The sequence below is a fragment of the Brachyistius frenatus genome, unplaced genomic scaffold (assembly GCF_029030835.1).
Source record: "Brachyistius frenatus isolate BFR_SWC_R1_liver_20210118 unplaced genomic scaffold, ASM2903083v1 Contig_26, whole genome shotgun sequence".
NCBI lineage: Eukaryota > Metazoa > Chordata > Actinopteri > Embiotocidae > Brachyistius > Brachyistius frenatus.
In genome coordinates, this window is record NW_027210625.1 from 2,992,169 (window position 1) to 3,016,334 (window position 24,166).

Below are 24,166 nucleotides of genomic sequence, written 5' to 3' on the forward strand. Positions count from 1 at the left end.
TCCATTTAGTTTGATGGTAACATGGAAGAAGAGAAGCCTGATTTTGCCTTTGCTTGTGCCGAAATTATTTAGAGTCAGGGGGAAGCGGAGAAATGTGTTTTAACAGCATTTTAAAGCTGTGTTAATCAAAATGTTTATTTGAACCAGTGATCAAATGGCTACCAGTAACATGAGGGGTGCTTATTATTATCTTACACTGTAGTTTCTTATTTGCCATTTAAGCCTGATTTGGTAGATTCAACATGTGTACACTGACTAAAGTTTGTATTGACAGTGATTCAAAATCCTTATTCAAAGTTACTTAAATCAGTGGTTCCATATATGGTGCTTGAAGTTGCACCAAGGTAGCCTCATCTCTTTGCTTCACACTTGCTTTATTTCCACGAGGTCCACCTCAGGAAGACGATAACGCCGGACTATGTGAGTATGTCTTTATCCAAAGTCAATTCAAATCTGAACTTCGCTCCAGTACAGAAAGACGTATTTCAAACGGCTGCTGAACAACACATTGGCGGTTCCGAGATTCAAACTGGCGACCTTTCAGGTCGCGGCCACAGTCCAACGATGCCGTCAGTCCTAATCTCCAGACGCTGCACAGGGGTGTTCTTTTTCTTTGTCAGGTAAGGTGAGAGAGGCGAGACAACATACTTTAAGGCCCCTCCAGGCAAACAGCTGAGTTCAGCGAGTTCAGCTCAGGACCGGCAGCGTGTCAAACAGAAGAGGCGAGACAGCCTCTGCGTGCTGCGATCTTCTTGCTGACTGTCCCCAAAGATGAATGTGTTTCTCTTTTTCACCTTTTATTTGTCCAGCAAAGATTTGCTTTGCAGGCACGCTGTCCTCTCTGCATCACCCTGCTCGTAAAGTTTTACAGCATCACACCTGGGAGCTGCTCAGTGAAACCACAGCCTTCTCCTGTTGACCGCTGAACGGCTCAACGGTGCAGTTGTGGGTTGAGTGTTTTGCACAAGGGTAGCTCTGACAGTCACTTGAGGGCAGGGCGAAATCTGCCTTTTCACTTCCTCAATGCAGAGTTTTCCAGGCCGACTTGGGATTTGAAGTGGGCGAACCGAGCAGACACAACCCTGTGTGTGTGTGTGCGTTTCCATGCTACAGTAGGAGTTTGTATTATGTTCCTTGACAGGGATGACGACCGATGCCAATGATTCATCGATTACTTTGGCAGGTGCTGAAAGTGCTGGCTTGCAAAACCTGTGCGAGCGCTTTTTTTGGGAAACAATATGACTGCTTTCCTCTCAAGAAAATGAATTTGCATCAAGAAATATGTCTTCATGCTGCATTTCTGCTGAACACATCTGGATAATCAAGATTCAAAGATATTATTTTACGACAGGGATACAGAAAATAGAATAGAAAAACTCTAAAACTGTAGAAAGCAGCAGTACATTTTTACTGCTTGTTGGGTGTGCAACAGGAGCCCGATCTCAATATGCACATCTGACCTGGATTCCTGATTTATATTTCTGCCAAGATTGGCCCGAGATGAACTGCAAGATATCTGCCAAAGAAGACTTAGCACGGAGTGCAAACATTAGCTGAAATTTCATGGCTATCCAGTCATGGTTTTGGAGATATTTCCAATCAAATCACAAACCTAATGGTTCTGCTAGATTGTTTAGCACATTAGCGGAAGTCAATGGATTCTGCCAATTTTACTGCATCTACAACGTGGTTCCTGACACTGCACACCACAAGTTGTTGACATTCCTGGTCCCAAACGTCTATCTCAGGCCCCTCATGCTTGACGGCCTTTCCACATCGTGCAGATCATGACGTCAAGACAGCAATCTACTATCGTTCTGTAAGTCTGTCTTTCAGGTCACGGCAGGAATTAAAAGCGCCACATTCGCCTAATTTGACATTTCAAAACAAGCATGTGAAAAGATAGATGTTGTGTAGTTTGATCCCCATGAGGCTGTGAATTTGTGATCGCGAGTCAAAACAGAGAGCAATAGTAGCAACATGATCCCGGTGTTATGTATGGGAATATATTGTTACCTCTATACTGGAACTAATACCAAATAAACAGATCTCTGCGACAACTAATACCCATCACTTTTGTGAGCCACTTGGAGGTTTGTGTTACATCCATGTTTCACTTGGAAAGGAACAATATTTCTCTATCGTAAAGTGGCTTTAATGGGGTTCATAGTTCACAGCATCGGACACTCCAATTTTCCAGTATGTAGCGATGTAATAGTGAGTTCGCACACCACAGAAAATGTCCCTCCTAACGAGACTCTTGTACACTTTGCAAGCACCTACTGTATGTTTCTCTCACTTTAAAAGTAAATATTAGCAGAAGAGAAAAATACATTATGTGAGAAAGAAAATGTTATGAATAAAACAAGAGAACATACCAGACTGTCGATACACAGTAAAGTATCATGTTAGATATCCTGTTAATGCAGAAGTCCTTCTGCTCTGAAAGAATTCTAGCTATGCTGAACTACAACAGATTTACAAGGCAGCGGTTAGTGCAGTTTACAGATTACAATATATGTAGCGCGCTTTCGCCAACTCTTCGTACAAATCAGTCTGACAGGGAAAAAAGTTCAAGAAAAATATATTTTAAGGCCAAAGAGGAGATTAAAAGGTGTGTTAAGATAGGCGCTTTGTGCAGCTCTCTGGCAGCTTCACCTTTGAATGAATGTGTCGAGGGGTGTAAGTTCCACCATAGAGGAGATCGTCTCGATTTTTATTGCCGTTGGCAGAATTCATAGACTAAATAATGGTTGTGTAATGGAATCGGTGCTCCCTTAAACACAGGAAATAAATGGTGGTGGTCATGTTCATTCATGCTGGTAATTATCACTGCCTTTTCAAGAAAAAAAAAAAAGGCTAAAACCCCCTCAAAGCAAAGAAATTATTAACTTTGGAAAGACGCTGGCTGCGTTGCATCGATCCAGAATGTCTGGTACACTCAACATTTTGATACTGGGCAACCGTCAAGGAGAAATCAGTCCTCGTCTGGGAGCACGTGTTCGCCTCAAAAGGTAGTTTCCAGCCAGATGGATCTTCAAGTTAACGGTTTCCTTTTCTTCTCTGTGCTCTGGAAAGATTTTTAGAAATAAGATCTCAGAAAATGATGTGAAGACCGAAAGGCGCCTAATATACATGTCAGAATAACTTCAGATTTTAATAAGAGCATCTGAAACCAATTATGCTGGTATAACTCCATACATTGTGGACTTGTTGGGAGATCCACGAAGCTGACCCAAGGACAGGCCCTTCCCAAAGCCCCGAGGCTCCTCGAGGGCCTCGTCGTAAAAAGAAACACTTACGCCCCGACATGACTCAAAGTTTGGGAGTATTCACATTTATGACAGTTTTGTGTTTTTTCGTAAACGTAATGTGCTGTAATCATCTGAAGCAGGTGACCTTCACCACTTTGACTTGATCCTGGACCATCAGGTATCATTCCTGCAATGGTTTGAATTCTTTCACTTCAGTGGGAACCTGCACATTTTTATTTATTTCATGATGTCTGCAAGATTAAAGGTTTCTTTCCGACTTTATGAGGGTTGCATTCTCAACAGCAAATAATGCTGATTTTCTATGACTGTAAACACAGCTAGCACTACTTCTAAGAGACCTTCTTGACCCATCATTTTACAGGAATAGAAAGAGGAAACTGAGTAAAGATGCAATCATAGCACAAGACAGGCAATACTTTGTCCAAAAGCTAACCTGTTGCATTTTGTGTGCATAATCTGTCCAAAATGCTTTGAATTTCTATACTTTTCAGTCCTAACCTGAAAACTGCAGAAGACTTTTGAGTGTTTTAGTCTAAACAGCATATCGTGCAGAATTTTTACAACAGTAAAATTAGATGATGTGTACATTTCGTGAAACATAAGCCAGGAGAGGTTAGCGAAAACAAAAAGATGCAAACAGTTCTGTGGAAAGGTTAAAAAAAAAAAAAAAATCCACCAGCACCATTCAAGTTCACGGATGAACAAGAGTTAAATGAGACGATTGACACAATTCTCGTGTCGATACAGTGATGCTTGAGCCAGGAGTCTTTCTGCTGAGATAAGCGAACCCTGTTCTATCTTCTTCTCTAACTCTCTGCAAAAATGCAAGGACTTTTACAAAAATGCCAAACTTTTCCCTCAAAGTTCAAATCACTTGGCCAATCAGGAAATCCAGCATGCCTTGTTCAAACCCAAACATGACTTTAAAACCACAAAGTAAGTACAACTACTGCATTTGGTGCAGAGGCAAGAGGAAACATTCATCCTTATCCTGATCCTGGCAGGAGAAACCTGCATGTTTCCTTCCAAATCTGAGTCTATGCCTGACTGAGATGCCTCACAGTCTCCGCTCAGTCTCGTAACAGATGACCCTTTAAAAGCCGAACTGGATCTGAATCCTCACATGACAAAATGTGGCAGAAAGGAACACTGATGAGCCCTCTGATGCATGATCGCTGTTCTGGAGAGATTTCACACGAGCGTGAAGCTAAAAGGGAGTCAGTGAGCTGTTGCGAGGACATGACGAGAGTCTTACAGGGCCTGTTCTGCTGCTTTGGCTGGAGAACAGCTGGCCCGCTTCAGAGACGAGCGCTCGACGGCCTCTTCCTGACCAACATGTGGATGTGAGGAGAAGCCTGGTGTATGAGAAGCCCAGTTTCCAGCCCTAATAAGCCTGAACTCAACATTGTTATCGTAAGGAAACCCTCAGGAGCTGTGAGCCGGTCAAACTGCGGATATGACAGGAGTTAGGAGTGTTTTTCTTAGCAAATGGGCTAAATCAAGGTTTCTCCTGAGGAGATTATCACTGGCAGACACAGCTCACCAACATCACTGATGAGCTTTTAATAATTTCCTAAAAGAGTTCTCCTCAACATCAGTCCATGCACTGACAATATCATCACGTTGTGGATGTCCGGAAGGGGAAAAATGCAAACATGCTTCAAGGATCATTTGTGATGAGCACCTGCTGCTCCAGAAGTTTAAACTCTCCTTTTATCTGTTTTCTATCAAATAAATGAAAAGACTCGCTTCTCTTTGGGAAGTTAAAAAAAAAAAAAAAAAAAGTAAGTCAAAGCTGGGGGAGGTGGAGTGCAAACCAAAACAAGCAGGTTGATTTTTCCGTTTGATAAGAGAGGAGTGGGAATTTTCCCTTGTTTGAATATTTACAGTCCAGTGGCATCTGCATGTTCAGGGGTCAGGTTTTTCCAAAACGACTGAGTCTCTGTGTGGGAAGGTCATACCTGGGTGAGATGCCTCTCACACACTGTATACATTTCCACTGCACACTGGACTTTGACTAACGGGGAAGAGGTTAGTGTTTTGACCAGGTGTTGCATGAAAGTGAGAAAAACAGAGTCAGATTACTTCGAAGGTAAACACAACGCGAATTTGCCCATGTTTAAACCATTCTCTCTCATGGTTATATAATTCATCAACTGTGAAGTGTTGTTGTAATGCAATCAATAAAAGTTCAACTGTTGTTCAGGTTTTAGAGGAGAACAGCAAAGCAATTGTTGGATGAAGTATGAATACATTTTTGTACGGGTATTAAAGGTCTCCAGAGGATGAATACTAAAGACTTAATTGATTTCCTGATTCATAAATGCACCACCAGGTCAAACTTTCCACTGATCAAGTAAAATATCTTAACCTGTCAGACCACATTACGGGGTATTTTTCGGTCACAAAGCAGTGTCCTTGGTTGGCTGTCTTTCTAGGATGCTACGTCATCAAATCCCAAAGAAGACTTTCATTCTCAGGATCCTTTCAAATCTTCCCGAGGATCGAGTCCTTCTTTCACACAATTTTCAAAGAATCATCAGGTGTGTCTTTGGAGTTCAATCCTTTGTGCCTGTACAAGGGCGGGACCTCCTCAGTGACACATAGCAGCCTTCAGCTGAAACTTGTGAGCTTGCGTAATGACAAGGAAAGTCGTTTGCATGGTACATTTGGCTTTCAAGTGGGTAAAGTCGTGGGAACACTGTTGCCAGGCAACAGAAACGGTGTCTGGAAGCCGCAGAGGCAAGCGAATCAGCAAGCAAGCAGGCGGGTAACATAATGCAGGAAAAATGTATGCTTTTTATCGCTCAGATCTGTTGGACAAGGTGGAGAAGTACTCGTGGTGAATCGCACACTTGTAATACTTCTTTCTCTTACTGCTTGATCTTTGGGGCTAAACACCTTCAGTGCACCAAGGTTGGCGTACTTCGCAGCCCTCCTCCTTTAAAGTCAGTTACAAAGCAGAAAGACATATGGTCCTGATTTTTAATTCAATGCCTTGGCCGCCGATCGAATCCGAAGCCGGCCGGTATCAGGGTGGATGCTGACTGCTGTGCTGCTGATTTGCCGTTTGAAGTTAAGCCGTGTTTTTATTGCCTTGGCAGATTTTTTTGTTTTGAGTTTGTTTTGTTTTCTGTCTGTTTCATTTGACTGTAATAAACCGCTTTCTGTGCACAGGGAATCTCCTAAAGAAAGGAAACATCGCTGTCAGCGGGATTTCCATCTTCAAATAAAAGGTGTCAAATCAAATCAATTCACTTTGGCTGCGAACAGGATCAAGAACCTGCCTCGTTCAGGTTGTTACCTTTACGTCTACCCATTTTCAGGGTGACTGCATATGTGCTTGTGCCCATGAACGAAGCCAGGACCCAGCCGAGAGACCCACAATGCACTTGGTGGGAGTTGTGCCTCCCTTCCCGCTCATAATGTGCCGTGGTGAAGCAGAGGGCGACAGCATGTACGTAATGTGTCAGGGGGGAATGTGTCATGCATATTTGTGAGTTTGAACACCGTCTGCAGCCATGAGAACCTCACAGAGATTTGATCATGTTTCTTTATTGCCTCTCTACATTTCTCATGGCTCGGGCTGCAAACTTGGACCAAACAAAGCTACTGCTTCGAGCTGCCTCGTTGACGCAGCTGGATGTGGCTGAGTGGCAGCGAGCACATACCTGTGATCAATTCGTTTAGCTGCTGTGACAATGCAGCTCTGAGGGTATTTTATGATTCTGCTTGAAACTTGTTTTGTTTCTTATTACAAAATGAGTAGATTGCTACTCCAGGGCTAAAATAATTCACCATGAAAAATACAATTACAGAATGTCTACAAGTCTGGAGACGATACAGAAGGTAACCTCTCTGTCAAAAATAAAAACATTTCGCTTAGAAAAAGCAAAGAAAAAGGGCCCTTTTTCACAGGATTCTGACAAGTCCAAGAAAATAAAGCAAAAGTTTTACTCACCACATTAAACTTTACCACCATTCATCTGTCCCTGCAAGACACACCACTTTAGTATGTGACACACACAATGACATACCGAACCCTAGCTGAAGTGGGTGTGTACTGCAGGACTACAGATTGATCTACTTTGCAGAAATGATTATGCGCCTCTAAATGTGTATCAGTCCTACATTTTCCATGTTTGCATAACAAGCGACAGACTCAAATGTCTATTAAATGTTACTATAGCACCAGGTGAGTGTGGACATGTGAGGATACTGTCATGTTTAGTACATGATGCAAATATATTCCTGTCATGTTTTACACCATTTGAGGTATGACTGCTGCTTTTAGTTTCATCTTCTTCTCACACCCTCCACTGAGTGCTCTGACCTTGTCACCTGCAGCGCTGCTTAATGAGCAATATGTGCTAAAATGCAAATAATTAAAAGATAACTCGGCTTCCCTGTCACAAAAGGATTACCAGGGGGCATGTACCGCCTAAAAGCAGGCAGTAGTTTGACAGTAAAATAACATGGTGGGAAGTAAAGGTGAAGAGTGCAGCGGGTGAACCAACGGCCACACATATGCCTCTTCTATACTTATTCAAAGAGGTTTCATATGAATGGAGGCATCTGCTTTTCAGACAGGTTTCTCTTATTTAACTGTGACCAAAACTTTGCTTTTATCTTACAGCATGTTCTTTATTTATCTGAAATGCTGCAGACTCTTTAAATGAACTCGCACAAAGTGCTGCACATCACACCTGACGAGGTGATATCCGTCAGAGCTCCAAACTAAAAAGATCAATAAAATAAAATTAGCTTTTGGAAGCAAATCACAAATTTATCAAATCCAAAAACTTAAATAAACATCCACATAACTTTAATGTAACTGATCTGTATTGCTTTAATGTTTTTTTTTCTCCTTAGGAACAGGTAAGCCATGACAATATAATGTAAATGATAAGCGCAAACAAAATCTGAGACCCGATTGTACATCCATAGTGGCACATTCATACAACATACAAGTCCCATCTGTACAAGGGGTCACAGAGTCATTTTTTTTTTTTTAATCACTGAAACAACAAGGTAACTCTTGACTCAAAGCCAACAGGTACAATGCAATTTTAGATTCTATATTATTTTATTTAGACAACATTTATTTTTTATTTTTTTTCTCTCCAAATGACTAAAAATGGCATAAAGCTTGTTAGCAGTCGGTTTAAGTGCACTGTACCTCTTTGCTTTCAATGAAGCGCCACCATACATTCCTAAAATCGTTAACACTGACTGTTAAAACTGCGATAATGTGATGATGAAACGAGATTTTCTTTTCTTTTTTTTTAAATATGTCAGGAAATAAAAGAATAAATAAGAATAAATAACTCAGTGACTCTCGAGGGGGCCGGAGAAGACACCTTTGGCAGTCTGACAAAGCTGCAGCTGTAGAGCTTCAGCATCACGGTGAGACACATCTGACTTTGTTTACCCCCAGCTCTGACACCCATATGAAATTTATGTCACTCCTCTTTTGGTATTGTGAATATAAGTGCTTTGTTTACACTTTTCCAATGGGGAACAGCAGGGCCTGTTCCCCCTTAAACAGGCGATGGAGGTGGACACATTTTTGGAGCATTGAGACGCCAGTAAAAACAAATACAAAAAAACTCTTTCGTCATCTGCAGCTGAATGTCTCGCTGTATAAAAACGAGGGCCCCTTGGTATACTGCTCGACCCATAACACCCATGTGTGTGTCCTGGCTGGTTCAGCTTAATTTAAACTGCTGCTGAAGTTGAGTAAGATGAAACACAAAAATGGAAACTGAGAAGCTGTGGAATATAAAAAAAATAACATGCAGCCAGTCAGCATAGATGGAGTTTGAATCTTTGGCAAAATTATAACTGTGACTGTCATGGGGTGCATACAGCTGTTTTCATATTGCATTCGAGGTTGGCTTCTGAACTTTAACGTGCGTCCTTTTTCTAACATCTTCACGCCTTTAACCCTAAAAAAAAATCTACCAGCTACGATGACGACGAGTGCGTTTCAGCGGCGGGAAACACACTCGGGATGCTTCTGTCCATGCAACTCAGACTCTCGGCTTCTATCTCATTCATGCCCTGCCTCGTTCTGAGAGAACGCAAAAATGAAAAAAAAACAAAAAAAAACACGATGAGCCCAAAACAAACATATACATGTACAAAGTAATGTACACCATATATTCAAACATATTTCAAAATCGTCAGACTTTGAAATCATTAGCCAAAATAAGTATATATTTTTTTTCTCAACCCATTAGGTAATCTTCTTTATCTAGACTGTACAATATATGTATATATGAGTAATCATGAGGGACCAAAGCAACAAAAATAAATACTTTTTCGCTATGTCACCTTTCAAAGTAGTATATCTATGTACATTTATATCAATATCAATTTTCCTTAGCTTATTGTGAATGGTTGAGCGTGTGTTCAACAAGCAGGCATTACGCACAGTGTGGAAACTCCTTTTTTTTCTTTTTTTTTTTTCTTGTTGCCCTAAAAGGTATCTAAATGTAAATTTTGACAACACTGTGGAACAAAATACAAAGACTGAACTGTCCTTGATACAGTGAAAGGTAACCCTGGCTCAAATGGACCAAAAAATGAACAGAAAAAAAAAGTAAAAATATAGCATCTCACCATCATGTGACTACTTCAACAATGGGTTGTCTACGTCTTTTTAGGACTCAGAGAAGAGTACAAAAATGTTGTCTACGTCATGCAGTCTTTGACAAGTCATACAACCTCAGTGTACTTGTCTAAAGGTTTTTTAGCACACAGCATAGAATGTTTTCAGTGATGTTGAATGTAGCTATGAGGGAGGGTGCATTTCGGGACAACAACATGCATAAAGAACAGTGCATAGGTACAGGTCATCGGGCCAGTCCCTGGTGATTTCCAGTGTGTTTCAGTGGCAGCGTCTATCAACAGATCCACTACTGCAAGCAGTTGGTGATGGGCAAGTTTGTGTGACTCTGGGGTGCTGAGTCCAAGCCTCAATGAGGGGCGCCATCTTGTGGACAAACAGTCTTCCTCTCTGTGTCTGCCATGCTATCAGGAGCTGATTTCAGGTGAGAGTAATCCAAGAAGCGAATTTTGAGAAAGAGCGAGATCAGGTTTGGACCGGAGGCTGAGGTGATGCAAGTGTGGCTGCACTGACACAAAGTGCAGTGACCCTAGCGTGGCGTCGTCTCTTGCATTTTTTTTTCTTTTTCTTTTAGTCTGGTCTGCTATGCGCAGTTTAGATTAGTCGTTGTTTCACTGCAGAGCCCTTTCCAACACACAACAGACCCGGAAATGACCACTCTAAGGATTTCACAATGACTTTTGTGGAAGGTAGAAGAACCAAGCTTAAAGATCAAGCTAACATGCATAATGTCTTCAGACACTGTTTTGCTAAAAGCCATCAAGGCCAACTTTTTTCCTGAAGATGAGTTCAAGAAGAAACCAGATTTCTTTTTTTTTTTGTTTGTTTTTTTGTTCAACACTTCATCTTTTGAAAAGAGGAAATAATAATGGCTTAATAGCTACATCATTCTTGCACTTGTATTGCAACTACCTTTGGTAAATCAATCAACAAAAACAACAGAAAACCCTGAAACATACGTGTCCTTACGTGTTCACTGACTGAACATAGCATTGTTCCTTTAGTCTTTAGCACAGGTTACCCTGCGAATACATTTCCTCCCTCTAACGGCCTCCATGTTTGTCACGTGCACAGCTCCACACCACACTTCCTCTGGCTCCACTCTGGCTCCACACCAAAGCCTTCAAATAGAGACTCCTCCAAAAAAGACCAAAGTCAAGACAAACCAGCAAGGCAGAGAGGAAAAAAGATAGAAGGGAAACAGAAACAAACCAACAGGAAACGGAAAAATAAGGACCTCATTGAGTCCTGGCGAAAAAGACACCAATGACGAAGGAAGATTGCAAAAATGGCCGCTGCCATTTGGGCATTGAGGGTTTCACCGCTTCAACATTTTGGAGACGAAGCTGACGATGGCAGAGGCGGGCTGGTCGGGGTCCAGCTCAGCAAACAGGTGGCTGACATTGTCTGTTGTGCTTCCTTGTTTCCTTGCAACAAATCCAAAAAGCCTGGAAGCAACAAAGAAAAATGCATTTGTATTTCGCCTTTTTCTAATATTCAAACATCATAATGGTCAAATCAGTCAATATACAGTGTTGTGTTTTGGTGTAAATAGTGGCTGCAAAAATGACTAGTTTTGTGTGAAGTATAAAAACTTACTTCACTATTCCACCTCCCTCTTTGCCCCATCTTTGGAAGAAAAGAGAAGAATGTTTTTTTAATGAAGTAATCATAAAGTAGCTTCTGCTTGTATATTTCCACAAAAAAATGAATGGTGCTTACTTTCTGTCCTGGGGATCAATGTCACAGTAGGTTACCGTGTTGATGGGATAATGTCGCCTGAAGAAAATCCTGCAGCAAAACAGAAACGTGTTATCTTAAATAAGTGAACACGCTTGGGAGGATGTAAATTGTGTGTGTGTGTGTGTATATAGGGCTTTACCTCATTGTAGTGTTTGCAGAAACATTTGAGTTGTAATATTGCAGATTATTGTAATGTGTAACGGGGAAGCAGTTGTGAACTCTCACGCGTGCTTACTCACTTCCTCTGACTGTCCGTGAGCGTGATGCCCTGCGTGGACACTTTAAAGTGGACGGTGGTGGCAGCAGGCAGAGGGTTGGTTGCCAACGTCTGACTAATCGCCTTGGCAATGGCCTGAGGCCCCGTGAGAGACTCCATGTCCACAGAGTTGATGTAGAGAACATTGCACGCTAGAAGTAAGCAAAACACAGTCCTTGTTAAATAAGAGCAACTACTGCAGGAAAACAGTGTGCATGCAGCCCAGTGTGAGGAAATGGAAGTCGCAGTGAGGAGGATTTAAAGCATACAATGTCATGTAAGTATCTCGTGCACGGTACATTCAGCAGTATGTATAATACTGTAACAACATGATGTTTTATATTTAGAAATGCTCCTACAATTCAATGGCGGTCACTTGCAATATATTGTGCATGCATTTCAGTTTTCTTTCTTTCAAAATGTAATGTTTCATTTAGTTGCAAATGCAAATAAAACCACTGCAACTCCATGAAAGTATTTTAGTTTTTTTGTGAGAGCAGGAATCACTACAATTACATTCAGTCAAAGTGCATGATGGACCAGAGCAGTGCAAACCAGTATTTACCATGGGCCTCCTCAGGAACCTTCTGAACTGTAAGGTAAGGGTGACAGTGTGTCAGCAGGGGAGTTGTTGTGAAAAGATTGTTACCAAAAATCACAAAAGATGTGTGCAGAAATGACGCGCAGACGTTTTTCACAGATAATTGTTATTTTTTGCCAAGATTAAAAATGTTTGTGAAGTAAACCTAATTCTTAATCCTTGCCAATCAAATGAAACGTTGTCTGATCTGTGTTTTCTTATTATTTCTGTTCCATTTCTTGTTCTCAGTTTCTCAATCCTCCATCACTCATCTGGATAAGAAGGAGTCCCTGTTTTCCCCTCAAAAGAATATTAAACGATGCCTTCTGATGAGATGATAAAAAAATAAGTTTTCCACATTAAACTCCAGTAATGCTCACCTGCTCCCTGCTTTAGAAGTTCAACAACTGGATCAGTGGGTGTGGCGAGTTCTAGTGCCTCTTCATTTGGGTCTGAGTGACAGAAGAGAGTATATGTCAGATATTCATGTAAAAAAAACGAGAAACAATCATGTACTTAAATCACAATTGAGATTCACGGCAGATGGAAATCAGCTGGCACCTAAATTTAGGTAAAACTGTCATTTTAAAAGTGATTTTGCCGATTTTATACACAGAAAAAAAGAGACCATTTTATCAAAAGTATGCAAATAATATTGATTAGATTATTAGGATTATTCTGCATGAAATGCTTCTCTTTCCACAAAAAGTAGAACAAGAACTGAAAACACATGAAGCAGAGGGTGGAGCTGACCCTTGGTGGGGATCATAAGCTTGCAGGGCAGAGCCAGTGGGGTCATCGAGTGTTGGTACACAAGAGCAGAGAGACATCCTGCAAACACAAAGTGATCACTTTGATATCACATGAACTCCTGGTGTCCAAGTCAAAAGCAGAAAAATCAGGACGACGAACTTACCGAAGTAAGGTTCATTGGGACAACCCTTCAGACGGACGCCTTTGGGGCTCGTCTCAATCAGGAAGTGCCTCACGAGCTCGTTAGTCAGGTCACCAACTAGAAAAGTAAGAAATGCAACATTAAGAACACACATATTCACCTGATCAAGGCCCTCAGTTTGTGATGTCGTGTTTTAATTCGGAAGTGGTGTGTTACACAGTCACCTTTACCTTTTTTGTTCTGCTGGACGGTCGGTGGGGGACAGGCGACCTTCATGGCCAGACCGTAGGCCCCGCGGAAAGAATGGCTGTCCCTTATGATGAACGCGCCCGGCTCCCTGTCCTTTAACAGACTGATGGCTGGAGGAAGGAGTGAGGAGGATGAGAGAGAAAGGATGAGGCAGAAATTAACGGAAGAAAATACAATGAGTCGTTGATTAAATGAAATGAAGAGGAGGAGAAAGATGGGATGAACGAACGAGCAAAGAAGATGCTCGGAGAACACGCATTAAAGTAGAGAACGTGTCGTTGTTATTTGGTTCTCTTTCACTTTCAGTGTGTTGTTGTTTGAAGTGTCTTACGCTCACCTTGCTCTCTGGAGATGTCTGGCTTGTACCAGTACTTAGAAGTGTCCTGGACAAACTTGACATTCATCTTAATATCAGGATAACCATCTGTTTGGATGAAAACAGACAGAGGAAATGATTACGGTTGAAGACATAATCCTTCTGTGAGCTAAAGAAACCATCTCGTCTTCCTGCGTCTCACCATATATGGACTTGGAGACGTCTGGGAGTGTGTGTGTGCCAGACAAGTTTGGCGTGCTGCCGCCGCTGGCTGGTGTCAGCGTCAGGTTCTTGTTGTCAATCCTCTCAGCGTCTCCGCTGGACATGTGTCTCTTCTCGGGCAGCTGCGGGGAGACGGGGAAGGCAGGCGTGGAAGGCGGCTGGGCGCTCCCCTGACGACAGGCAGCACCTAGCTCGTCAGGTGTGCTGCGGCCACTGGCTGCTGTGCGGCGCCCCATCAGAGGGCTCGGAGGCACGCCAGCTGCTGCCGTCTTAGCGTTTCGGCCGATGAGGGGACTGGAGGGGACGCCGGCTGGAGACGGGTGTCTGCCCAGTGAGGGGCTGGCTTGACCCAGGCGTCTCTGGAGGGCGGGGCTCGGCGGTGTGTTGGTTGCCACTGTGCGGTGGAGGGTGTTGGGGCTGCCAGGGACAGTGTGGACGCCCATGATGTTGACCTGGGAGCCCTCAGGGGAGGCGGGTCTGTGGGCGTATGTGGAGGCGGGGCTGTGCGGGGCGCCATCTGAAGAACCAATCCTCCTTCTGCAAAGCAAAGCAGACATACTTATTTGTTTTGCTGTCTGTATTCTGCATTATGTGTCTGTTCTTCAAACTGAATATACAAAATATTAAGAACATCTTTGTTATGTTGACCTAATAAGGATTTTTTTTTTTTTTTTAAATTGAGGTAAAGTAAAAGTTCACAAAATACTAATCTACCGCTCAAGATTTGTTTCTGTCTGTTTCTACTCACCCATCAGCGCTGTAGAGAGGACTGCTGGAGGACAGAGGAGCATTGAACGCTTGTACCCTGGAGTCCCCAAAACTCCGATTATCTGAGGGACACACATCCAAACACACACATGATCACAGTGAGATCTGTTTTAGTGTGTCACACAACATTTATTTTTTCAGAACCAAATGGGATGCAGTCATAAGGCATCAGACCAACAACAACAACAACAACAAAATGGTTGGAGAGACAGAAACATGAAATGATTCAAAAGTCATTCTAAATACAAAAATAGACACTTAATGCAGATCTGAAAAGGGTTCAAACACAGAGATGTTAAAAAAATGTGTTGAGGTCAGGAGATACTTATTGCCACAAGGTGCCCTTACCTTGCTCTCCATCATAAGAATCAGAGTCTGACAGCAAGAAAAGGGAAGAAGAAGAAGAGGAGGAAGAAGAAGATGTGTGGAAGAGGAGGAGAAAAGGAAGACACACTTGAGCGCAAAGCAGGAACTGGAGGGTGTGTGTTTGCTGTAAGCATTTAGTGGAGGCGTGTCCAGGAGTAGGAACAGTTTTGAGCACTAGAGGGCAGCACAGACTAACAAAATCAAAGTCACTTTCTGCTCAGTCAGCTGCAGTGACATAATGCAGTGATGCAGCTGAGAGAATCTGAACAAAAGCAAAGCTTCTGGATATTTAAAAAAAATTGAAGGACTTTTAACGGTGTTAAAAAAAAAAATCAGATTCTACTATATTGTATGAAACTGTTCCACCTCTCTCAGTGAAATATTCAACCTCAAGTTGTTAATGCTGCACCAGCTCATCAAATGGAAATAATCTGCATGAATTGAACTTCATTACATACGTTTGGCCAGAATTTACCCCTGAAATACATTGTACGTTCTATACAGACACAGTATGAATAAAGCTGAGGATATTTGGTGTTTGTGAACTGACCTGATCCGCCCTGTTGATGAGGTTTCAACCCCAACACTGACAGAGGAGTCTTGGTCAAACCTGGAGGAGAGCGAGCTACAGAGAAAGAAAAAAAAAAAAAAAAACAGGGAAAGAGATTTAAAGGATTGTTGTTGATATTAGATCTGCAAAGCCTGCACAATGATAATGACAATGAGATGGAAAGTGAAAATATAAGCCATGCAGGAATGTACATTGACCCATGCAAATCCATTTTCCTTCAGCAAAACTCTAAATGCTGCATGGAAGTGCACTTTATTGGTTGGTTTACATGTCTGAAGTTCATTTGGTTAATGCAAGCATTTAATTTTCAAAATCTAAGATCAAAAACCCAAATCCCTATAATTACATCTATGGAATACACCTCAATACATACACAACATTTTAGGAATAAGGCTTGAATGAGATTCATAGATTATAGTTTTCCTGTTTACACAGGCCACACAATGTGGGAAATGTGCAACAGGTGTTTGGATAAACAAGACAAAAGTCCACCACATGTCTCAATCCCACAACTACTTTAATTAGTAGTGTCAATTTCAAATATCTCTATTAACTACATGCACAATATCAGTTGTATTTGTGTTTATGATCATTTTAGGGTAGGAAAGAGGCAAAGAGGGGTTTACTGGAGTTTGACTGAAATAATGAAAACAAACCAATGAGCATCCATCCACAACACAAATATGTAGTCATGAAAATGTTTGAGGATGTACAGCATGGGAGACAACGATAGGGCCCAAGTTAGACACTGCGTAAAATCTGAGGATGGGGTTGAATTAATGTTGTCAAATGAGGAGGTGGAGAAACGCAAGAATCCTCCACAAACAGAGTTATTTCCAAAACGAGGCGCCAGCACATGGCCGTCTCCAGACCTTTTTTTTTAATTTTATCATTGATGCCATTTAAATGTTATTTTTCCTCAGTCATTGCTAAGGTAATAAGATACAGTGACAGATAAAAGTAGAATTACAATTAAATCTGCTGCATAGTAAATGTTTTAGACTGCTGTAGACCCTGGAGGTAAATGAAGAGGACATCCATAGTTTTGGAAATGAACTCTTTAGTTTCACTAATCCTCCACTTGCAAAAGAATCCAGATCAACAGGATTTCAGTCCATGTGCTCGGCATGGAGAGTAGCGCGGGAGGTAAATATGGAGGTTTGTGCACCAGAACAGCTTCTTACGACAACAGCTGTGTGTTCAGGACTGACTGCAGGAGAGGGGGCACAGCTGGTTTATCAAAAGTAGCCTCACAGTGTGTCAGTGCTGTACCTGAATCTAACAGAGACGTCTCAAGAGCTTTGGTCGAACGAAGGATAAGTTTGATTAGGGGTGTGTGTGTGTGTGTGTGTGTGTGTGTGCGTGCGTACGTGCGTGCGTGCGTGGTCTCCTGTTAACTTTAATTTCAAAAAAGTAAAACATATATAAAAGGTAAGTTGTGAATAGAAAACTTCGGAGCTGTCAAAGACCAACAGACCTGAGAGCACGAGACCACACACAGTACAGCAGTCATGCAACACTGGTCAGAAATGCTAAAACTTTACATAACCTTTTCCATATTGCACAAAAGAGTACGCTATATTATGATTTCTACAATAAATCAGGAATATCTAACACTGTGCCCCGCTATGACATTATTATTCAACTATAAACCATAGCCCATATATATTTAATTATAAAGACATATTAAAAACAAAATATAGAAGATGAAGAAAAAGGAGAAGTAGAAAGGAAAATAAAGAAGAACTTGAGAAAGAATGATAAAGTGAAAGAGGCAAAGAGAAAATTAGAAGAAGTAAAAAGAGAAATGTTAAAAAATAAACCACATCACTCTGGCTACATGTAAACATATTTATAGACTCTAAAAGCTCCTGTGAGTTTGAAGTTTGGAAAAGAATACAAAAACAAAAATTTCCTTTCAGTCAAATTTGTTCTCTTGACCTGACAACTGACTATGTCGCTTTTTTGTCTTGAAACAATCTGATTTGCACACACTTCCTCCGTGCTGTTTTGGCTGTGAAGTCAAGCAACACTTGTTTTACCAAAAGAAAATTCAACATTTGTTTAGCGTTGTACAAATGTGGAGCTTTAGGTCTGTAAGTTTCCAAAGTGTTTATAAGACCAGGACTTCAGAATGACCCCCTTCAGACCCCAATGTGTGGAAACATTTGTGTGGTTAGGTATAATTGTTATGAATTAAGTTGAAGTACTTTGCTTACACTCGTTTTATATAACCATAACTGAATCATTTAGCTGCCTGACCCCTGGCATTACCACAAACCTTAAACACTATATTATATTTACTTCTTAAAAAACAAAAAAAAACCATTAGTTGGTCTTTTTACTTAAAAAAAAAAAAAAAAAAGCTCAAATCTATTTGGTATGAGAATATAATATTAATATATTGTAACTTGCATTTAATGCTAGTATTAGACATTTACCTACACATTTATTATATTTTGTGTATCGTTTCATAGGTTTTTGTGACTGAACCCTTCCATAATAAATTAGGAGTTGTTACTGAAAATAAGGTTGCATTACTTTGACCTATTTTTTGTGATTCAGAATCAGAAATAATTTATTGATCCATGTTGGGTTCTGGGAACCATTATTTTCTCACGTTAAAACCGGAGCTGGTTCATACAAACAGAGCCTATAGGTAGCGAACATCACATGTGACATGAAAAGGTTATGTTAGGATCATTTGGTCGAACATGAAGTAAAAGCGAGCAGCAGGTGCGTGTCCTCGTCTGGCTCCTGAGCGGTTTCGTGAGTCAAAGGGCCATGCCCTATGCAAATACTCTGTGAAGAACAATAACAAAGGGTCCCAACTCCAACATAACACATCTTCCAAACCTCTGTGGATCCACACTATTCTGCAGGACACGAGACAACGATGGCTCAAACCTTTGCTCGCATCCTGCTTCTGATCAGCTTGTCTGGAGCCTTTGCCAAGTACGTTTACATTAAGGATGAAAAGAGTTGGTATGAAGCTCAGACTTACTGTCGACTGCATCACACAGACCTTGCTCCCATCAGTAATGAAGACGACATCAAGCAACTTCGGCAGCTCGCCAACAAAATCCGTTCGAAAGCCTGGATAGGATTGCAAAGGGAATCCACAGAAGAGCAATGGATGTGGTCAGGAGGTGGGGCTGTGTCCAAGTATTTCTGGCACTCAGATCAACCCAAAGGCAAAAACTTTGCTTTTATTCGTGGCTCCACTTGGCATGCTGCAAAGGAAGATAATAAATTATCCTTCTTCTGCTACAATGCCATTGTTGTGAAGGAGGCAAAGACTTGGGAGAAGGCGTTGGACTACTGCAGGGAGCATCACAGCGACCTGGCCAGCGTGGGATCCGAGATAGAGATGCTGCTGATCCAGGAAATGTTGATCAAAAACCAAAACACGAATCACGCCTGGATTGGTTTGCATTTCTTCAGCGGGTACTGGCTGTGGGTGGACAGGATGCCTCTGAACTACGAGGTCTGGGTTGGAGAGGGGAAGCCCGAGTGTCCGCACTTCAAGCTGGAGTGTGTGGCCTTACTGGTGATGGGAGGAGGTCACACTGGCACCGTTAGTGGCAGCAACAGCAGTGGGCTTACAGGTTATTCTCTGGCCACCAGTTCTTCCGTGGGATCAATTGAAATTGAGACAGCGATAGACTTTGACAGGAACATTTCTAAATCAGCTAGAGCAGCAAAAGTAAGTGAGTGGAAAGCTCATAACTGTGAGGAGAAACTCAGTTTTGTCTGCTACTGAGCTAGTTTACCACGTATAATGAATTTGAATTGCCTATTATTTATTTTGGTTGATATATACTGGTTTGTTATTGGTTTCATCTAAACTCTGTATTTTCTGACTATTTATTTGTATTTTGCCCTTTGATGTGTATTTGTTTCATTTTCATCTGATCATAAATTTTTTTATTTGTTTGTTTTTTGGGGGGGGACTTCTTACCATTGTATCTTATTATTTTTTCGCAATGCTTAATCTTTATACAACTACTGATAAACTAAGGTGAGCTAAAAAGAATTTACGAAATTGAATTAAACATGAAACACAAAAACCGGAGTTGCATTTTTTTTGGGCGGGGGTTATCTAGCACCTCTTTTTCCTCAATTAAAAGCAATCAGAACAACAGTTAGGTTTTGACAGCGCCCCCTGTCTGCAGGCAGAGTAAACCTACACATGTTGAAGTATGGAGTTTGTGGAGACACAGGGAAGCCGGGAGTCGGGGGGGAATTCTCACCACCGCCTCTAAAGGTGGGACTGTTGCCAAACCCGTCTGCCTCATCGTCCACAAATGCCTCCCGGTAGCTGTGCATAGGACCCTGGAAAGGGAAATAAACATTTTGATATTTGCAGGAAGAAACAGCATCAGTATTACTAAATAAGCTCCATGCAAATGCACCATATCAGCGGTTGTGCACTGTTTGAAAGCAGTGCAGTCCTCACTGTGAAATGATGGTTTGTGGTTTGAGCATAAAATGCAACACTGCACCTCTCTCGGTCTTCCTCCTGGGTTGAGGGCCAGATTGTTGGCAAAGTCTGGTGAATGCACTGCCGACGTGCCGTCATGGCTGCTCTGATACTGGCCCTCACTCGTGGTTCGACGCCTGCCCGTCTCCTGCGTCACCTCTGGGGTCATTCCTCTGGAACGAACTCCTGAAACCCGCCAAATTATTCACCGTGTGCAATTCTCAACTCAGCACATTTTAAAAGCAGTGTGCAACACCGCTGCAACTTTTAGAAAATCTTTAAGCGACAAAAAAGCTACAAAAATCCACCACGAAAAGTTGAAACATAACCTGAAAAGGGTGGATATAACCTCACTGCAGAAAGAGACAGAGAGAGTGTGAGAGAGAGAGATGTTTAATGTGTGAAGATGAGGGTGCAGGGAATAAAAAAAAAGCAGTGGAAAAGAACAAATAGAGCATAAATAGGAAGTGATGAAAAGTCATGAAAAAAGCATCATAAGAAAACTTTAAATAATTCTGAAAAAATGTCTGGGAAGCAGGAAAAGATTCAACAAATGCAGGAACAAAGTCAGAAATTAAAAGCGAGGGAAAGTGGACAAACCAGAGAAGGAATAGGAGCGATGGCGGTCAGATTGTTGCGGTGAAATGCTTTCACTGATGCCCCTAATACGAGCGTTGTACTCTGTTCCCGGGGGGTGGGGGGATGTCAGGTGGTGGAGGGGAGGCAGCAGGTGGAGGAGGAAGAGCGGAGGAGGAGGGTGAGAGAGGTGCGGAGGAAGAAGCAATGGTGGGATGGGTGTTCCATACAGTGGAGAGATAGATTGAACAGAAAAAGAGAAATAAAAATCAGAAATTAATCTTAATGAAAGAATTGTTTTAAAGAGGTGTTTAAAAAAAAAAAAAAAAAAAAAAAAGGAGAAACACTGTATGATCAGCTCAAGGAATTTACATCTTTGCTCCACTGGGAGGCACCTGGGAGCACATGGAGGTACATTATGAATGCAGACAATGCATGGAAGCCGGAGCCTCTGAATGCTTGGCTATTCTTACTCTTGTCCCATCTCCACTCTCACCAGCTCTGCTTTACTTCAGCTGCGGAGCTAAGTTTATGAGCACGGGTCATTCCTCTGGTACGCCACCCCGTGATGAATGTGTAACAGAGACACCGCTCACGTTCTGCTTGGTGCCTGAGACTACAGAGTCGTCGAGATGAAGCTAAACCATGAATAAGTTTAACCCTGTAGCCTCTGTCTGCATTTTTTTAATAGATTATTTACTTGATGTTTCAGTTCATACTTTTTTTGTGTGTAAAACTACTGCAAATATATTTCACACACGGAAAGACTGAAATACAATGAACTGTGAGACTGAAACACTAGAAAATGGACTCACTTCATCCCAAACTGACTAACTCCAGACAATATGTCAAAGCCTTACCTGCAATACGGTGAGCCACCAGGCCTTCCAAGTTTAGAGTCTCCTCCTCTGCATCTTGTTCTCTGGGCAAGGATGAGGAAGATACATCCTTCGGCTGGGGGGTGAGAGCGGGAAGGGGAGAAGATGAGGCACTGTAGCCTGGGTATGGAGACGAGCCCTGCAGGTCCGGGGAGTGTGACACCCCACTGCCTGGGTACGAGTTCACAGGCTTCATTGGTGCCTGCTGGTTGAAATTAGAGGGCGAGTCGGTGGTGTGGTGGTGGGGTGCTTGGCGTGTGTGGAGGTAGGGCTCAGGGGTGTGTGTTGGGGTGGTGTTTTGGTGTTGGTAGCCGGCGTTGTGCCTCTGGGGGGAATACGCTGGAGAGTCCATCACCGGGCTCTGGTTGGGAACTCTCCCAGACGATCGTGGGGGCTGGTGAAAGGTGTTGCCGACTGACCCAGCGTTGTTGTAGCTGTGGATGGCAGAGTCTGCTTGGTATGAGGGCCTGGTCAGGGTCTGGGAGAAGGGCACCTGGGATGAATTCACGCTGTTCTCCCCGGGGGGCGCACTGTGGGACTTGGACATGTGAGAGTTGATTGGGTCCAGGTCGAGCATGAGCATGTTGAGAGCCTCGATGGACTGCTCGATGTCCCGCTGTGAAGCAGAGGTGGGGAAGTGGGGCAGGCTATGGGTTGACTGAAGAGGAGGGCCAAATGGATCATCCGGAAGGCTATACTGGTGCCAGACATTGAGACCTCTTTGAACCGCCTCCCGGCTACTGGTGCTCCTCTCAGGCGCCCTGGGCATCAGTTTGGGGTTGGTCTCAGGGCTGCCGGCAGGTGGGTTCCCGAAGGACTGTGAACGGTACATCCCTCCTCCGTTTTGGAAGTTGTTGTATCCCCCCTGTGGCGATGCTGAGTCCACAGACCTCTCTTGCATCGCCGTAGGGGTTCGTACTCCGTGCACGGGCATTTCGTTCAGCTTTTCCCCAAGAACGCTTCTCTCGAGGTACGGCCCGTCGTTCTGGCCACTGACAGGCGTCTGTGATTGGTAGTAGAGGTCAGCTGGTGTCGCCTGGCCCTCTAGGGATGAGAGCGTGCCCAAACTGTCCACACTGTTGCCCTCTTGGCTATTAGGCAGTTCGTCGTCGAGAATATCTGTCTCGCGCTCCTCTGTTGAAGGGGCGGCAACTAGCCTGGTCTGGCCCCCGTTGACGTGCACCTGTGCTGGGACCAGGTGTCGGACTCCTCCCCCTGGACTGGTGGATGTGGACAGGTAGGCCTGCCGCTGAGTTGGTGCCTCGAGACCGCTCAGAAGCTGGTCGAGCTCTCTTTTCTCTTGAGGGCTCAGCGGTGGGTGGGCTACTGTTGGGTTGTTGTGGCTCACGGCGCTCTGCAGGGACTGGCTGTGCTCATCGGTACGATCAGTCTTGACGGATGCGGTCGAGTTGCCCGAGTCACTGCTCACGGAGAGGGTGTGGTCAACAGCAGGGAGGGAGGTGTGGCCTGTCACAGGAAGGGTCTGCTCAGTGGTTTGCAGGGGATGGGTGGCGTGCTGCAACGGGTTTTCTGCATTGGTCAAGGGGTTTTCATGGACTGGGAGTCCGTTGATGGTGACAACTCCCTCCAGGGAGTCTTTCTTGCGGACTCGGGCATATAGACTTCCATCTAGTGGACCTTGGGTGTGAACAACATCTGAAAGACATGCAGAGACATAATACAAGTAATTCCATCTTTTCCTGCAGTTCAAACAACATTTAGAATGAAAACATAGAATATTTTTTTGTGTGTGTGTGTGTGTGTGTGTGTGTGTGTGTGTTGGGATTCAGACAAGCACATAACCTGTTTCACGTGATTTCAATTATCTTTGTCTTGTATTATCTATAAATTGGTTTCATTACAGTTCATTGGCTCTAATCCAATCATCAGCTTGGCATTGCACGGGATCACCGACACCACAAGTACAGTGAACCCCCCCCTCTTTGCACCCAACTCTTTTGACCCTGTGGTTCAGCCAGCAGCCCAGCCACCAGCAACACAACCCTTTCGAGCGCTATTAATAGCCAATTTGCAGGTCTCAAGCCCCTGTCACGTTGCGTCAGTGCAGGCCCACATGGTCTGACGTGAACCAGGGAGGGTCCTGCCCAACACACTTAAAACAGCTGGTCTGTGTGAGCCAAAGAGGAGAGCAGCCATGCCAGTTTGAGAGCCCAGAGCTGGACTGGAAGACGACGAGCTATCTTCTTTAAGTTGATTTCTGGCTGCTGAATCATGTGAGCAGTGATACCGATTGCATACATGTTGCGCAATGCAATAATAAACATATTCACGAAACCTTTTCACGGGAATGTGCAACACACATTTATATAAATATATGTATGGCTTGCATATTTAAG

General features: G+C 43.0%; 1 protein-coding gene across 3 annotated transcripts in view; it reads right to left on the bottom strand.

Annotated features, from left to right (window-relative positions):
• Positions 1-8,099: 8,099 nt before the first annotated feature.
• Positions 8,100-24,166, bottom strand: part of tns1a (tensin 1a) — a 77,858-nt gene continuing 61,791 nt past the window's right edge. For 2 of the 3 annotated variants that reach the window (XM_069698196.1, XM_069698195.1), the window contains 18 exons: positions 21,792-23,465; positions 20,956-21,036; positions 20,378-20,541; positions 20,063-20,207; positions 15,852-15,926; positions 15,284-15,310; positions 14,916-14,997; positions 14,148-14,704; positions 13,967-14,053; positions 13,611-13,739; positions 13,402-13,497; positions 13,239-13,316; positions 12,866-12,937; positions 12,471-12,497; positions 11,889-12,057; positions 11,629-11,697; positions 11,506-11,535; positions 8,100-11,354 (listed from right to left, as the gene is read on the bottom strand). In XM_069698196.1, coding sequence (XP_069554297.1) covers positions 11,225-11,354; positions 11,506-11,535; positions 11,629-11,697; positions 11,889-12,057; positions 12,471-12,497; positions 12,866-12,937; positions 13,239-13,316; positions 13,402-13,497; positions 13,611-13,739; positions 13,967-14,053; positions 14,148-14,704; positions 14,916-14,997; positions 15,284-15,310; positions 15,852-15,926; positions 20,063-20,207; positions 20,378-20,541; positions 20,956-21,036; positions 21,792-23,465 — 3,692 coding nt within the window. In that variant the 3' untranslated portion in view covers positions 8,100-11,224. The remainder of the gene's footprint in view (positions 11,355-11,505; positions 11,536-11,628; positions 11,698-11,888; positions 12,058-12,470; positions 12,498-12,865; positions 12,938-13,238; positions 13,317-13,401; positions 13,498-13,610; positions 13,740-13,966; positions 14,054-14,147; positions 14,705-14,915; positions 14,998-15,283; positions 15,311-15,851; positions 15,927-20,062; positions 20,208-20,377; positions 20,542-20,955; positions 21,037-21,791; positions 23,466-24,166) is intronic. The other variant, XM_069698197.1, reaches the window with a different exon arrangement.